The 16,654-nt window shown below is 50.6% G+C and overlaps 1 protein-coding gene across 1 annotated transcript; it reads left to right on the forward strand.

Annotated features, from left to right (window-relative positions):
• Positions 1 to 222: 222 nt before the first annotated feature.
• On the forward strand, positions 223 to 876 carry LOC124647089 (beta-D-glucosyl crocetin beta-1,6-glucosyltransferase-like). Its single transcript, XM_047187077.1, has one exon. The coding sequence runs from the start codon at positions 223 to 225 to the stop codon at positions 874 to 876; it is 654 nt and encodes a 217-aa protein (XP_047043033.1).
• The last annotated feature ends 15,778 nt before the right edge of the window (positions 877 to 16,654 follow it).

Here is a 16,654-nt window from a genome sequence, read left to right on the forward strand (position 1 = left end):
CGTCCACGCTGGTGAGCTAAGTGTCCGCGCGTTGCGGCGGATATCTCGTAATCACTTTACCTTTGAACATAAACTCGATATTCTCCCCTCAAAGGAATACACATATAAATAGTATGATAGATTTATTTTTTTAGCACAATTGCAAAATAAGTTGACTTACTACATATATTATATACGGCTAGCTACACTGTATTGATCCGACTGACAAATCGATCGCCGGCCATGGCGCAGGCGGAGCGCGAGCGCATGAGCGTGGTAATGTTCCCGTGGCTGGCGCACGGCCACATCAACCCGTACCTCGAGCTAGCCAGGCGCCTCACCGCCGTCACCTCCCACCTCGACGTCGTCGTCCACCTCGTCTCCACGCCGGCCAACCTCGCGCCCCTCGCTTGCCACCAGACGGACAGGATCAACCTCGTCTCGCTCCACCTCCCCTCGAGCTCGCTCCCGGACCTCCCGCCCGCGCTGCACACCACCAAGCGCCTCCCGGCCCGCCTCATGCCGGCCCTCAAGCGCGCCTGCGACCTCGCTGCACCCCGCTTCGGTGCGCTGCTCGACGGCCTCCGCCCGCGCCCGGACGTCCTCCTCTACGACTTCTTCGCCCACTGCCTCCAGAACGCGCGCGGGGTGCCGGCCGTGCACTTCAGCACGTGCAGCGCCGCCGCCACGGCCTTCTTCGCCCACTGCCTCCAGAACGAGCGCGTCCCCCGCGCGTTCCCGTTCGAGGCCATCAGCCTCGGCGGCCCCGACGAGGACGCCAAGTACACCGCGCTGCTCGCCATCCGCTGCGACGGCGGCACCGCGCTCGTGCCCGACCCACTGCGGGTGGAGCTCGTCGTCGAACACCTTGCGGGCAGTGGGCACGGCGGTAGCTAGGGAGGGAAAGAAGGAGGAGAGGGCCGGGGAGGTTACCTGCGGGCGGCGGCGGCTGCGTCGGCGGTGGCGGCTGCGTCGGCGGCGGCGGCTGCGTTGGCGGCGGCGTGGGTGCGTCGGCGGCGTCGGCGTCTCTGCTTCGTCGCGCGGCTAAGGGAGAGAATGAGGGGATTTGGGGATTTTCGGTCGCCGGCTAAGTCTAAAACAGGGGGATCGACCTTTGGTACCGGTTGGTGCCACCAACCGGTACGAAAGACCTTTCGTACCGGTTGGTGCTACCAACCGGTACCAAATGTATTTTTTTTGTTTTCCTTTTTCTTTTACTGTTTTCTTTTCTTTTGCTGTTTCTTTTTTCTTTTACTTGTTTTCTTCTTTCTTTTCGTTTCTTTTTCCTTTTATTTTGTGTTTCTTTTCTTTTCTTCTCATTTTCTATTTCTTTTCATTTTCTATTTCTTTTCTTTTCATTTTCTATTTCTTTTCATTTTCTATTTCTTTTCTTTTCATTTTCGTTCCCCTTTCTTTTGTGTTTCTTTTCTTTTATATTTCTTTTCTATTTATTTTGTTTTCTGTTTCTTCTTTCTTTTCTTTTATGTTTTTTTCTTTTCTTTTGTGTTTCTTTTCTTTTCTTTTTATTTTCTGTTTCTTTTCTTCTCTATTTCTTTTCTATTTCTTTTTCTATTTCCGTTTGTTTTCTTTTCTATTTGTTTTCTATATCCTTTTTTATATTTCTTTTCTATATATTTTCTAATTCTTTTCTATATATTATCTATTTCTATTCTTTACTCTTGCCACGACGCCGTCCGCGCGGGAAACTTTCCCGCCACGTACGACGGAAAAAGGCGGGAAAGAAAGGGCGGGAATAAAATTTTATTACGATTGAACTCGAATTAAAATACATAGCTTAACTGAAAATTAAAGATACATGGCCAAATTCTACTGTTGGAGTCATTCAGTCATACTCGTGCCTAGCCCTGTAGTAGTCGCCACTGTAGTCGTCGTAGTCGCCGTCATCATCGTCGCTGGCATCGGGGTCGCGGTACTCTTCGGTCGGCGGGTGAGCACGCGTGGGCTGGGACTGAGGGTAGCGCAGGCGGGGGCCACGGTAGGCCATGACGCCCTGGAGAGTCCGGCCGCGCCACCACAGCCGACGGCCGGCCTCGTTGAAGTTCGAAGGAGGCGGACCGCCCTCCTCATGCACGGAAAGCGCCCTCTCACGCCGATTGATGAAGAAGCTTTCCCAAGTCGGGCTGTAGTCGGGATGCCACGGGGATTCCTCCGCTGCTCGGCGTGAGCTCGAAGTAGTAGTGGTTCGTGATGGCCATCTCGCGCGCCACACCTAGAGGGACTGGAGGGGACCGGTACGCCTCCGACGCTTAGCAACCAGCCGGTCGGGACGCGGTAGCCCGGCGGGCAGGGGTAGTTCGAGGCGCAAAGCGCCTCCGCCTCCCGGGGGTTAGAGATGCGATGGAAGCCATGGGAGAGAATGAAGAGGTTTGCGAGATATGAGTCTAGATGTGATATGTAAATGGTGGCCAAGCCTACATATATATAGTGAAAAAATGGCGGGAAGACAAAGGCGGGAACCGGTGAAAAGCGTGGGAAGAAAATAGGCGGGAAGACGAGAGGCAAACCTTTAGTACCGGTTGGTGGGTGCAACCGGTACTAAAGCTGTCGGCGGGATAAGGACGCCTGCTCGATGAGATAAAGTATGTAGCGCACGACGCCTGTCGGTGGGATAAGGACGCGTGGGTAACCTTTAGTACCGGTTGGTGGGTGCAACCGGTACTAAAGCTGTCGGCGAGATAAGGACGCCCTGCTCGATGAGATAAAGTATGTAGCGCACGACGCCCTGTCGGTGGGATAAGGACGCGTGGGTAACCTTTAGTACCGGTTGGTGGGTGCAACCGGTACTAAAGCTGTCGACGAGATAAGGACGCCCTGCTCGATGAGATAAAGTATGTAGCGCACGACGCCTGTCGGTGGGATAAGGACGCATGGGTAACCTTTAGTACCGGTTGGTGGGTGCAACCGGTACTAAAGCTGTCGGCGAGATAAGGACACCCTGCTCGATGAGATAAAGTATGTAGCGCACGACGCCCTGTCGGTGGGATAAGGACGCGTGGGTAACCTTTAGTACCGGTTCGTGTCTACAACCGGTACTAAAGCTGTCGGCAGGATAAGGACGCTCTGCCTATAAAAGGAGCATCGATACACCATGGGAAGCAGCTCAACAAGCCAACATGGATGGAGAGTTTCATCACCATGGATGGAGGAAAGGGTTGGGAAATCTCCCGTGGCGGAACTTGTCGAAGATGCCCTTGGTGCACACGCCCTATGGCATCTTCGGAAGTTCCGCCTCGGAAAAATTTCCCTGCAAGCCCGTGGAAGACTCCATCTCCTCTAACAAATGTTGGGGAAAGGGTTGGGAAATCTCCCGTGGCGGAACTTGTCGAAGATGCCCTTGGTGCACATGCCATATGGCATCTTCGGAAGTTCCGCCTCGGAATTTTTTCCTGCAAGCCCGTGGAAGACTCCATCTCCTCTAACAATGTTGCGGAAAGGGTTGGGAAATCTCCCGTGGCGGAACTTCTCGAATATGCCCTTGGTGCACATGCCCTATATATGGCATATTCGGAAGTTCCGCCTCGGAAATTTTTTCCTGCAAGCCCGTGACTTAACTAGTAAAACAAGCCAACCATCTCCATTGTTAATATCTTACATACAGTAACATCATTACACAAAAGTGATTTCCATATTGAGATACACAAGTTATGATCCCTATATGTAGCTAGCTAGTCTTCTGAGTTTTCTTCGCTCGTTTCCCTTTCTTCTTACTGCGACGCAACCATGGACAATCTTCATTGTTTAAGATGATGCTTGGGTCAATTTTTACCTTGAAGGGTGGAATATCGTCAAACTTATTATAATCTTCGACATGTCTGTCTTGTCCTCTACTCCCACGATGTTTCTTTTTCTGAAAGAACTATGTGCCGCTTTGGCTCATCGTATGATGTGTCCTCTTGCCTTTCTTTTCTTTTTTTTTCGGTTTGCTAGACATATCCTTCACATAAAAACCTGAGCCACTTCACCGGCTAGGACGAATGGTTCGGTGTCGTACCCAAGATTCTTGAAATCCACTGTAGTCATTCCGTCATTGCGGGTCTACACTGTACCCGTCTTTCAGGTTGAACCATTTACACCGGAACAAAGGGACCTTGAAATTAGGTCCATAGTCAAGTTCCCATATCTCCTCTATGTACCCATAATATGTGACCTTGTTCCCATTGCCATCTTCTGCATCAAAGCGGACACCACTTGTTTTGGTTGGTGCTCTTTTTGTCTTGGGCGAAAGTGTAAAATGTGTTCCCATTAATCTCGTACCCTTGAAAAGTCGATATAGTAGAAGATGGTTGCTTGGCCAACAAGTACAGCTGCTCGTCATCGGTGACATTCATGAGACGTGTTTGCAACCAACCGCCGAAAGTCTTCATGTGTTCTCCATCAATCCAATCTTCACGTTGCTCCGGGTATTTAGAGCGTAAGATCTCCTTGTGTTCCTCTTTGTACGGAGCCACCAAGATGGAATTAAGTAGAAGCTGTGTAGTGTGCTTGAGTGAAAGAATGTCCGTCCATACACGTTGCTGATTTCTTTCCTAGCGTGCCTTTTCCACGCAGTCTCCCCTCATAGCGCGATTCGGGAACACCGATCGGCTTAAGGTCGGGAATGAAGTCAACACAAAACTCAATGACCTCCTCTGTTCCATAGCCCTTGGAGATGCTTCCTTACGGCCTAGCACGGTTATGAACGTACTTCTTTAAGACTCCCATGAATCTCTCAAAGGGGAACATGTTGTGTAGAAATACGGGACCGAGAACGCCAATCTCTTCGACCGGAGTGAACTAGGAGATGTGTCATAATATTGAAGAAGGATGGTGGGAACACCAACTCGAAGCCGACTAGACATTGGACCACATCCTTCGTAAATTTTGTAGAGTAAGTGGATTGATCACCTTCGAGAAATTGCATTGAGGAACGCACATAGCTTCACAATGGGTACTCGAACATTTTCCGGCGAAGCCCCCTCAATGCAACCGGAAGTAATTGTGTCATAATCACGTGGCAGTCATGAGACTTTAGGTTTTGAAACTTTTTCTCCGACATGTTTATTATTCCCTTTATATTCGACGAGAAGCCGGACGGGACCTTGATGCTACTCGGGACTTCAAAAAGATCTCCTTCTCCTCTTTGGTAAGAGCATAGCTGGCGAGGACCTTGATACTTCTCTGGATTCGGGTTGTTTCCTTCGTGGATACTTTGCTGGTCCTGCCGTGCATCCGGTGTATCTTTTGTCTTCCCATACACGCCCAAGAAGTTTAGCAGGTTCACGCAAAGATTTTTCGTCACGTGCATCACGTCGATTGCGAGTGAACCTCTAAGAATTTCCGATAGGGTAGCTCCCAAAATATCGACTTCTTCTTCCACATGGGTACGTGTCCGTCAACATCATGCGGAGCAGTTGTCCGCCGGGACCCTTTCCAAAGATCACTTCTAAATCCTTGACCATATCATATATAACTTCCCCATTAGGGCGGGTAGGCTTGGTTCGGTTATCTGCCTCACCTCCGAAATGCTTTCCTCTCTTTCTTACGTGATGTTGTTTTGGAAGAAATCGACGATGCCCCGGTACACATTCTTGTTTCCCAAATAAATACTATCAGTCTCACCTAAACGAGTGTGTGCATGCATTGTATCCCTTGTTTGACTGCCTACTGAAATGTTACCAAGAGCAGGCCAATCATTGATGGTTACAAATAACAACGCTCGTAGGTTAAATTCCTTTTGTTCGTGCTCATCCCACACAGGTACACCTTCGTCACGCCACAACTCTAAAAGTTCTTCAACCAATGGCCTCAGGTACACATCAATGTCGTTGCCGGGTTGCTTCAGGCCCTGGATGAGCACTGGCATCATAATGAACTTCCGCTTCATGCACAACCAAGGAGGAAGGTTATAGATACATAGAGTCAACGGCCGGGTGCTATGGCTGGAGCTCTGCTCCCCGAAAGGATTAAAGCCATACGTACTTAGACCAAATCTTAAGTTCCTTGCGTCATCTGAAAATGACTTGAACTCTCTGTCGATTTTTCTCCACTGCGACCCGTCGGCGGGGTGTCTCGAGCATCACATCTTTCTTACGGTCCTCTTTGTGCCATCGCAACAACTTGGCATGCTCTTTGTTCCGGAACAAACGTTTCAACCGTGGTATTATAGGAGCATACCACATCACCTTCGCAGGAACCCTCTTCCCGGGGGTGGACTCACCCTCAACATCGCCGGGGTCATCTCGCCTGATCTTATACCTCAATGCACTACATACCGGGCATGCATTCAAATTCTCGTACTCCCCGCGGTAGAGGATGCGGTCATTGATGCATGCATGTATCTTCGCACCTCTAATCCTAGAGGGCGGACAACCTTCTTTGCTTCGTACGTGCTAGAGGGCAACACGTTCTCCCCTGGAAGCATCTTCTTTATTATTTTCAGCAACTTTTCAAATCCCTTGTCAGAAGTACCATTCTCTGCCTTCCACTGCAGACAATTCCAGCGTGGTACCCAGCTTTTTCTGACCATTTTCGCAATTTGGGTACAACAGTTTGTTGTGATCCTCTAACATTTTCTCCAACTTCAACCTCTCCTTTTCATTTCCGCAGTTCATCTTCGCATCAAGAATGGCCCGACCCAAATCGTCATCCGGGTCATCAAAAATCGGCTCATCGAAAATGAGCTCTTCTTCGACTTCGTCTTCCCCCATTCTACTACCACCGTCTTCAGTGAATAAGCTGGGATAGTTTTCACTATCCTCTTCTTCTTCGTTGTCTTCCAATATAACCCCTCTTTCTCCGTGCTTGGTCCAACAATTATAGCTGGGCATGAAACCATTCTCCGACAGGTGGACGTGAAGGGTCTTCGAGGTAGAGTAATCCTTCATATTCTTACGGGAACTACATGGACAATACATGAAACCATTCGACTGCCTGTTTGCCTCAGCCACGTTGAGAAAGTAATGCATGCCAGTAATGAACTCGGGATGGCACCGGTCACCGTACATCCATTGTCGACTCATCTGCATTTTATACGTATATCAAAAATCATTAAGTACACAACATCATGGATATATGAGTGACCAACTTAACTAATATTCAAGTTCATCACATAAAACTAAGTTTTTTTATAAAAAAGAAGAGGCTCACCGAGGTTGTACGGTGCCGGCTAGGGGACGACGCTAGCGATCGACGGCGGTGAGGACGGGGATGATACTAATTAAAACCTACAAAATATACCATAATTTCAGCTCAAATTGATTATAAAAAAGTAAAATCCCTAACTTAGGCATTTCATCAAACACCTTGCTAGCACTAGAAAAATAGTACGAGTTAAACTACCAAAGAAATGAGCTAAATTAGGAACGCCGGAAGAAAGGATGATATTGCTAACCCTTGGATAGATGGAGGTCGTTAATCTTGTTAAAATGGTGGAGAAAAATAAAGATTATTGGAGTGTGAGAGGTGGAGAAAAATTTAGATTGTGAGGAAGAAGAGAAAAATGAGAGCCGGCGGGGGCTCGGGACGATCTGGGCGATTTTGATATGGCGGGGTACCCTTTCGTACCGGTTCGTGTTACGAACCGGTACCAAAGGTCCAGCCCGGGCCCCACCACGCGTCTCAATTTTGGCCGAAGACCTTTCGTACCGGTTCCTAACACGAACCGGTACGAAAGCTCCTAACGAACCGGTACCAAATCTCCTCGCCCGCAAGAGCCATTCAACCGGTATAGATAACCCCATTGGTACCGGTTCGTAAGGGAACCGGTACCAATGGCTTAGATGGATGAGAGGTTTTCTACTAGTGGACGGGCAACACCGTAGAGCCGGGAACATCTCAGGGCTGCGGCTGGCCCTGGTCCCTCAGAGCGACGGCCCGCAAAGCCTTCTGGTCACACGTCCGATGCTGTCGCAAGGGCGTGCCACCTGACCTATACACGGTCGGGGAAGGTGTTGGATGATGCCTCGCTTAGTTTCCTGCATGGCATACACGTAAACGTTAAATACGAGCCTCGATCGGCTCTCAGGTTGTCCTGTGAATCGGCTCAAAGAGCCGATCCACCCATGATACGTACGAGGTGTACGATCAGATGGTGGTCCTGCTTGATCAAGATAAAGCTGAAGCGACCTACTATGATTTGGGGTTTTCACCGCACAATCGGAATATCCTACTCGTGATTGGGCCTCGCGCTCGCGCACGGTGATCGTAAGCCGATCCTAGACAGGGCCTAAAAACCAACACGAGGTTGATCCTCGGAACGTCCTGTCTAGGGCTAGCAAACGCCACCCTACACGCCGCTGGATCCTCCAACCCTTTGTAAGGCGTAACAATGCAGATATTAAACTAATCCTTGGAGAACAAGGAGCAATCATAACGGATCGGATCTACTAAATAATAATCAAGCGGGGTGCCGCCCTTACACCCGTGACAGGCGTAAGGGCGGCTAGATGCCTAAGGGTTGCACGACGATAGCATATGATACGAAGAACAATGCTAACCCTAAAAGCACCTATGATAACTACGTTGCTCGCCATCAAAAAGGCTTCAGTACGAGCAACGCATGGAGGACGAATAAACGCGTGTGCTGCCTAGATCGCAAGATGCGATCTAGGCAGCATGGTGCTTACCCGGAAGAAACCCTCGAGACGGGGGAGTTGGCGATGCGCCGAGATTGGTTTGTGTTGAACGTTGGTTGTTGTTTATTTCATAAACCCTAGATACATATTTATAGTCCGGGGACTTTCTAATTCGAGCGTGCACCTAACCGTGCACGGGTAAAACTCTAACTTCCAAATTAAGATGCGATCTACTATAATACAGATACACGGGCAATTTAGCCCAACTTCTTCGTATCAGGCCGCTTCAGAGATCCTCCACGCGTATATCCTTCAAGCCCATCTCACTTGCGGCCCACCTCCTGATTTGGCCAAAATCTGGTGATAACACATGCCCCCCTGGTTTTGGTAATGATAATTTCAAAACCACTCTGTTTTTTCTCCGAGGGGTCATGTCGTGGCAGAGCAGAACCGTCGCAGTATTTTTCATCATGACGACTTGCCTTCCCAACTTCTCTCGCACGATTTGACGAGTTTTTAGCACCACCTCCTCGAAAACTGTTCGAACATTAAACCCCCACTTCTTTTATTTAATCGCACCGAACAGTTCTCCTCCTCATCCTCTCCGCATTAGCACTCCAAAAGCCCTCCTGCGCACCATGTCTTCTTCTTCCTCCGCCTCATCGGGACTTTCCCTCGAGTCCTCTTCCTCCCACGAGCCGACGCCAGAACGGGACCCACAGGAGGTCCATGCGGCCAACATCCGCCGCGCCATAGAGGCCGGGGAGGAGCCCGGCCATGACTTCTCCATCTGGTCCGAGGACGACAAGTCTTCGACGGATGGGGAGAGCGACCTCCGCTTCCTTGCCGACGGGGAATCAGAGGAGGAGAGCGATGACGATCGCTTCTCCTGGGACGAATTCACCTCCTCCGAGGAGGTGAAGGAGGAGGAGGAGGAGGAGGACGACGGCAGCTCCTCCGACGAGCCGCCGGCCAAGCGCCACTGCCCCTGGCCGGGGAATCTCAGTGATTTCGACAGCGACGACGACGACGACGACGAGGAGGATGAGGACAACGAAGGTCCTGCCGGCGGCCGCTACAGCAGCGACGACGAGCCCGCCGGGAGCAGCGCCGACAGCGGCGACGATGGTGACGACGAGGGCAGCGACGGCCCGTAGATAGGACCCTTAGCATAGGATCAGTAGTAGTAGACGGGGCAATGTATCCCCTTAGTACTTCCTTTTGAGAGTAATCAGCTCTTCTATGTAAGAAATCTCGTCTATCAATGAAGAAATTCCCCAATTTGATTTTGCCGATTTCCTTTATGCCAATTTAGCCGATTACCCCTCATACTGATTCCGCCAATCATCACTTAGCCAATGCTCAGTGAGCCGATGGCAACGCACCGGTCTCTCGTAATCCGTTCTTCATCTCTTTGACGTCGGAGTGATCGTGAACTTGGTCAATGCTCAAAAGCCAATGTTAACGTATCAATCCTTCACGATCTATCCTTCACCTTTTTAGATAGATGACTTTGAGCTCTGGTGGACAATGAGGTAGACCAACGCCTTTAAGAGAGCCCCAGAACCGCTGCTGAAACGACTTGACGCTGAAGCCGATACCTCTGGATATTCAGATATTCAGTGATACTCTTCAAACCTGCCCAATCCCCTTGAAGAAGATTATGATGGAGGGCCAGCCGATGAAATCTCAATCGGCTCCTTAAGAACAGAGTATCTACGCAGTCAGTTGCCCCCCGAGCCTCCATCAAGGCGAGAACAGCAGTGAGCCAACCAAATGTGCCACCATCGGCTTCCAAGTCATGATGCTGAGCCAGCCGATTTCAACAAAATCGGCTCCCCAGAGCAGAGAACCTTCAGGGTGAGCTGCCCCCCGAGCTTTTCCAGTCCACTTCTTGCGCCTTGCTGATCAGATCGGCTCCTTTCCTTTGGCAGATTGATGTAACCCATCCTTAGCCGGATCTGCACGTCCATGCTGCTCTTGGTATTGGTCAGGGTTATGATCCCCCAAACTTGCCCCAGCTGATATTGCGGACTCGAATACTTGCAAAAGGGATTTGGAGGTTCTTGCAGAAAGGATCTGAGCCACCAAACCATTCCATTGAGGAGTTCCTCCTGTAGAGTCTCTCTTCGTGACCCACTTCCTGCTCCATTGAGCCTCTGCTCATAACAGTTGTACCTCTTGAGTCGATGGCCATGCATCGGCTTTCTATCCTTAAGTCGATGTCTGCGCATCGGCTGTGCTTAAATTTTTTTGAATTTTTTCCGGCCGATTTATGTATCGGCCCCCATACTTCAATACCCATCCTCAAAGCATATCTTGGGCTGCTGGGCATTTGAAAGACACTTCTACTTCATATCCTCGTGTATTATCCACCTAGGTGCCCCGAGCCGATTCTTTCAAGGGATTTGATGGTATCGGCTCTTCAGGTATTCCCTGTTGGATCAAATGCTGAACCCAGGCAGCATGTATGGTGAAGATAATTTTGGCCGATTGCTGGAATCGGCCTCCATGTTGCTTGCTCGATGAAGGTTTTGCAACGTTCCTCCATAAATCCTTGGGGCCGATCCCCTGGATCGGCATCGCCACGTTCGTCCATAGATGCTGCTTTTGTTACACAGTCAGGCCGGTGGATAAAACCAACCTAACCCCGCCCTTTGTCACGTCGATGCGCTCGCAGTCGTCCAAATTGATGCCTGAGAGTGGCTCTTGGCCTGATGTCTCCCAAACGTTCATGCCAGCCGTTGAAATCTCGGCTGAATCATCTCGCGTGGACGACTTCTACTTCATCTCCATCCCATTGTATTAGGCATTGGTGCATCGTGGATGGAATGCAACAGATTGGCGTGGATCCAATCTCTCCCTAGTAGGACAGCATAGGAGCTCTTGCTGTCGACAATAAAGAACGTCGTAGGGATAGTTTTCCTTCCTACGGTCAGATCCACATTCAGAACACCTTGTGCGTCAGATGCTTGGCCGTTGAAATCGCTCAGTGTTACATTGGTCTTGATCAGATCCGAGCTGGAGCGTCCCAACCGACGTAGCATGGAGTATGGCATAATGTCAGCTGCCGCTCCGGTGTCCACCAACATCTTGTTGACGAGGCTGCCCATTGATGTATCCTCGCAAGTACGGGGCCTTCGGATGCTCGTAACTTCTTTCTCGTGGCTTCTCGAAGATGACCGGCCGTGGGCCGCAGATCAAGTTGTGCCACGGGTGCTTCGTCTAATCCTGGAGCACTAAACTCCGTTCGAAGGATGAACACCATGTTTGTGCCGGCCGATGTCTCATCATCGGCTTTCTTTTGTCCGGGGCGCCACTCTTTCCTTTGTGGCCGACCTTCTTCGTCCGGGGGTTCGCTGAATTTTAGCGGCCAGATCAGGCCGCGCCTTCCTCAACGTGTGCAGGTATAACCTTTCAGCTTCCTCCAACCCACGTAGACGCTGAACCCTTCGCTTTTGGGAACGGCTGAGCCCATCAGGGCACCACCTTGGCCGATGATACTTGTCTTCTTCTCAAGGAAAAAAATAGCGGGCTATTTGATTTAGCGGACACATCGTCCATAAGCTATTGAAGCTATAACGGAGCTATAGCGAAAGCTAAACCATTTAGCGGTTTTCTCTATAAAAGCAATATATGTCATAGAAACAAAAAAAATTGCAGCATACATATCATGGAAAATAATATTTGTCTTTGTCTTCAGGATTATTGCATTGCTTATAATGTGCTACGGATCAAAACTAGATATGCCAATTCTATCTATAATCCTTATTTCTAAAAAATAATTACATGGGACGAAGTGAAATGGAATTCAATAGGCAGGGAAGTATTTAACAGGAAGGAAAGACGTAGCCGTTCTAGTGTTTGAACAGACAATCAAGCTTCTATATACAAATATTTTTGGCGATTATAGTGTCTGACAGCTGAAACAATTCACCATCGAAGAAAGAGTAAATGAAAAAAGAGTAGAAACAACCCAGCCTGAGTTTCGGACGTGGTCGGTCGTCTCGATTCAGCCCGTGACTCCCAAGCCAAGGCGTCGTGTCCTGGGCGCAGCAGCCCGACGAAAACATGTATTGGGCTTCAAATTCTAGTGTCATGGGACAATTATGTTAGCGGCGCTCTAGCTCCTCTAGCGGCTACACTATTTAGCGGTAATTAGCGGCGCTTTAGCGGACGTAGCGCCTATAGCGGAAGAAACAGGCTTAGCGTCGCGGAAAGATGTCTGAGAAGCTATAGCGGTGCTATAGCGAAGCTATAGCCAGCTATTTTTTTCCTTGCTTCTTCTTCATCATCGTCCTCTAGTTCCTCGAGATCTTCCACCCGAGCGGACTCAGCATGCTTGTTCCGAGGCGGGAGAGGCCCTAGACGCTTGAACACGGACACGTTAGCTGCATCCTTCTTCTTTTGTTTACATTCTGGGCAATTGCCGATTGTAGGCAATCGGCTCATTCCTGAATCCCAGCAGTGTCTGAAGAAGGGGCAGTCCCAGTGCCTATCCACGTCGTCTTGCTCTCTCGACTTTTCCTTGGCGTGGCGCTCATATCGCTCCTCGTCGCGATCATGCCGACGACGTCTCCTGTCGTCCCTAGCCAGACGATCTTTTTCATCATCGTCGTTGTATCGCCGGTGTTGGTCGTATTGACCCACATACTTGTTGAGGAGGTGATCGAGAGAGGTCGCTGATATCTTACGTTCCTCACTTCTCCCTCTCTGATGTAGCGCTTGCCGTCGTGGCGGAGCCGATCACGTGGAGCGGCTTCCTCTGTGTCTTTGCTATGAGAGCAGCTGCCCTCATCTCCGTCCTTACCAGAGTGGTGCCCAGGTCCCACCATGTTGATATTGCACGAGAAATATGGCTGGCACCCTCCATGGTAAGTATACTCCACCATGTTAACGGCGGGGAAGGGGTGTATGTCGACCTTCATGGCGTACTGGTTGAAAATTAGCCGCCCTTTTTCTATCGCCATTTGGATCTGCTGACGCCACACCCTGCAGTCGTTAGTGGCGTGGGTGAACGTGTTATGCCACTTGCAGTATGGCTTTCCGTTCAGCTCCTGCACCGTGGGGATCTTGTGGCCTTCGGGTACCTTTAGCTGCTTCTCCGTGAGTAAGAGGTCGAAAATCTGCTCGGCTTTGGTCACGTCGAAGTCGAACCCTTTTGGAGGGCCTTGTGGCTTAACCCACTTACAGGACACGGGGCTTGCCGCCCGAGTCCATTCAGCCACTGCTACCTCTTGATCTCCCGCAGCACCTTCATCCTCGTCTGCCTCAACCAGGACCACCGCACGCTTGAATTTGTCCTGGTAAACATCTGGGTGGCGCTGTTCATATGCCGACAGCTTCGCACCATGTGCGCCAATGAAGGGTAGTCCGCTTGGGAGGCCACATCCTTGATCGATGATGAGAGACCCACCACCGCCAACTCGATCGCTTCTTTTCACTTACGTGAACCGAATAGCATCGGTTCCTAATGGTCCTGAAGCGCTGGATGTATTCCGACACTGTTTCCCCGCGCTTCTGTCGTACTTGTGCTAGATCGGCAATACCAGCCTCGGAAGCCTCTGAGTGATATTGTATATGGAACTGCTCTTCCAACTGCTTCCAAGTCCGGATTGAGTCTGGTGGCAGCGATGTGTACCACCCGAAAGCCGATCCTGTGAGGGACTGTGCGAAGAACCTCACGCGCAGCTCGTCTGATGCTGAGATCGTGCCCAGCTGTGCCAAATATCGGCTCACATGCTCGATGGAGCTGGAACCATCTGATCCACTAAACTTTGTGAAGTCAGGGAGCCGATATTTGGGTGGTAGCGGGATCAATTCGTACTCGTTGGGGTACGGCTTGGTATAGCCGATTGTCCTCCTTTTCGGCATCATGCCGAACTGGTCTTTCAGAGTTGTACAAATCTGATCCGCGGTGATGGCTGAAGGTGTCGAACCTGAAGATTCGCCGGGGTGGCATACTTAGCCAGCCATGCTTGCTTTTCCGGTTCCGAGCCAACTGCAGGAGCTGAGCTGCGGAGGTTTGTCGGAGTGGCGTACTTAGCTAGCCACGTCCGCTTCTCAAGATCTGCTCCCGACGTTCCTCCTGCTGTTCCGGAGGTCCCTGCTCGTTGCAGCCTGGTTAGAGAGTGCCCGATTCTGCGGTCCGGCCACGTATGCGCACGTGTATCCGTGCGGGATCTCCTTGGGCGCCTCATGTAGGAATTGGTAGTCACTAGGGTCACCACCAATCTTGTAGACGACGTATGCCGATGAGTTCGGCACTTCGGGTGCTGCCAACGCGAACGGCAGCGGTGGACGGGACTGGAGTGGCATCTCTCCTTGGTAAGTCCCCGAGCTGGTCCTGACGGAGAATACTGATGGCTCATGATTTCCTGGATCACACGCAGAGCGACACGCTCCAAAGTGTTCACCGGACTCTCGAGTGGCGGTGCAGCGAATGAGCCACCATGAAGTTGATCTCCCGACGCAGCGACACGGTGCGTTCTTCGACGGGGAGGACAGGTCCACTCCATCGAGCGCGCCTTCGAGTGAGAACCCCTTCCACCTGATGCCATGGGAGCGGGTTCTGTGGAAAGAGCCGATGAGGTCGGCTTCGAGGACTACCTTGATCTCGTCATGCTTCTTCTTGAGCTCGTCAGTCAGATCCTCGTACTTGACCGGAGTGCCTTCCGCCATCTCAGATGTAGATGGCGATGCGGTGGATGTCGAAGATTGTCCCACCGGGCGTGCCAGAATGTGTTGCGGTCAGAAACCCACCGGCGGGCAGCGACGGGCAACACCGTAGAGCCAGGAACAACTCAGGGCTGCGGCTGGCCTTGGTCCCTCAGAGCGACGGCCCGCAAAGCCTTCTGGTCACACGTCCGATGCTGTCGCAAGGGCGTGCCACCTGACCTATACACGGTCGGGAAGGTGTTGGATGATGCCTCGCTTAGTTTCCTGCATGGCATACACGTAAACGTTAAATACGAGCCTCGATCGGCTCTCAGGTTGTCTGTGAATCGGCTCAAAGAGCCGATCCACCCATGATACGTACGAGGTGTACGATCGGATGGTGGTCCTGCTTGATCAAGATAAAGCTGAAGCGACCTACTACGATTTGGGGTTTTCACCGCACAATCGAAACATCCTACTCGTGATTGGGCCTCGCGCTCGCGCACGGTGATCGTAAGCCGATCCTAGACAGGGCCTAAAAACCAACACGAGGTTGATCCTCGGAACGTCCTGTCTAGGGCTAGCAAACGCCACCCTACACGCCGCTGGATCCTCCAACCCTTTGTAAGGCCTAACAATGCAGATATTAAACTAATCCTTGGAGAACAAGGAGCAATCATAACGGATCGGATCTACTAAATAATAATCAAGCGGGGTGCCGCCCTTACACCCGTGACAGGCGTAAGGGCGGCTAGATGCCTAAGGGTTGCACGACGATAGCATATGATACGAAGAACAATGCTAACCCTAAAAGCACCTATGATAACTACGTTGCTCGCCATCAAAAAGGCTTCAGTACGAGCAACGCATGGAGGAAGAATAAACGCGTGTGCTGCCTAGATCGCAAGATGCGATCTAGGCAGCATGGTGCTTACCCGGAAGAAACCCTCGAGACGGGGGAGTTGGCGATGCACCGAGATTGGTTTGTGTTGAACGTTGGTTGTTGTTTATTTCATAAACCCTAGATACATATTTATAGTCCGGGGGACTTTCTAATTCAGGCGTGCACCTAACCGTGCACGGGTAAAACTCTAACTTCCAAATTAAGATGCGATCTACTATAATACAGATACACGGGCAATTTAGCCCAACTTCTTCGTATCAGGCCGCTTCAGAGATCCTCCAAGCGTATATCCTTCAAGCCTATCTCACTTGCGGTCCACCTCCTGATTTGGCCAAAATCTGGTGATAACAGTCAGCACGGATCCAACCTACTTGTTGCGGACTGGACTCCTCCACCTTGATTGTCCAGCAACTAGGTCATCTAGTTGGGCCATAGGCTCCACCAACATCCGTGGGTGATACGTCTCCGACGTATCGATAATTTCTTATGTTCTATGCCATATTATTGATGATACCTACATGTTTTATGCACACTTTATGTC

This window comes from Lolium rigidum, chromosome 4 (assembly GCF_022539505.1).
Source record: "Lolium rigidum isolate FL_2022 chromosome 4, APGP_CSIRO_Lrig_0.1, whole genome shotgun sequence".
NCBI classification, from domain to species: Eukaryota; Viridiplantae; Streptophyta; class Magnoliopsida; order Poales; family Poaceae; genus Lolium; species Lolium rigidum.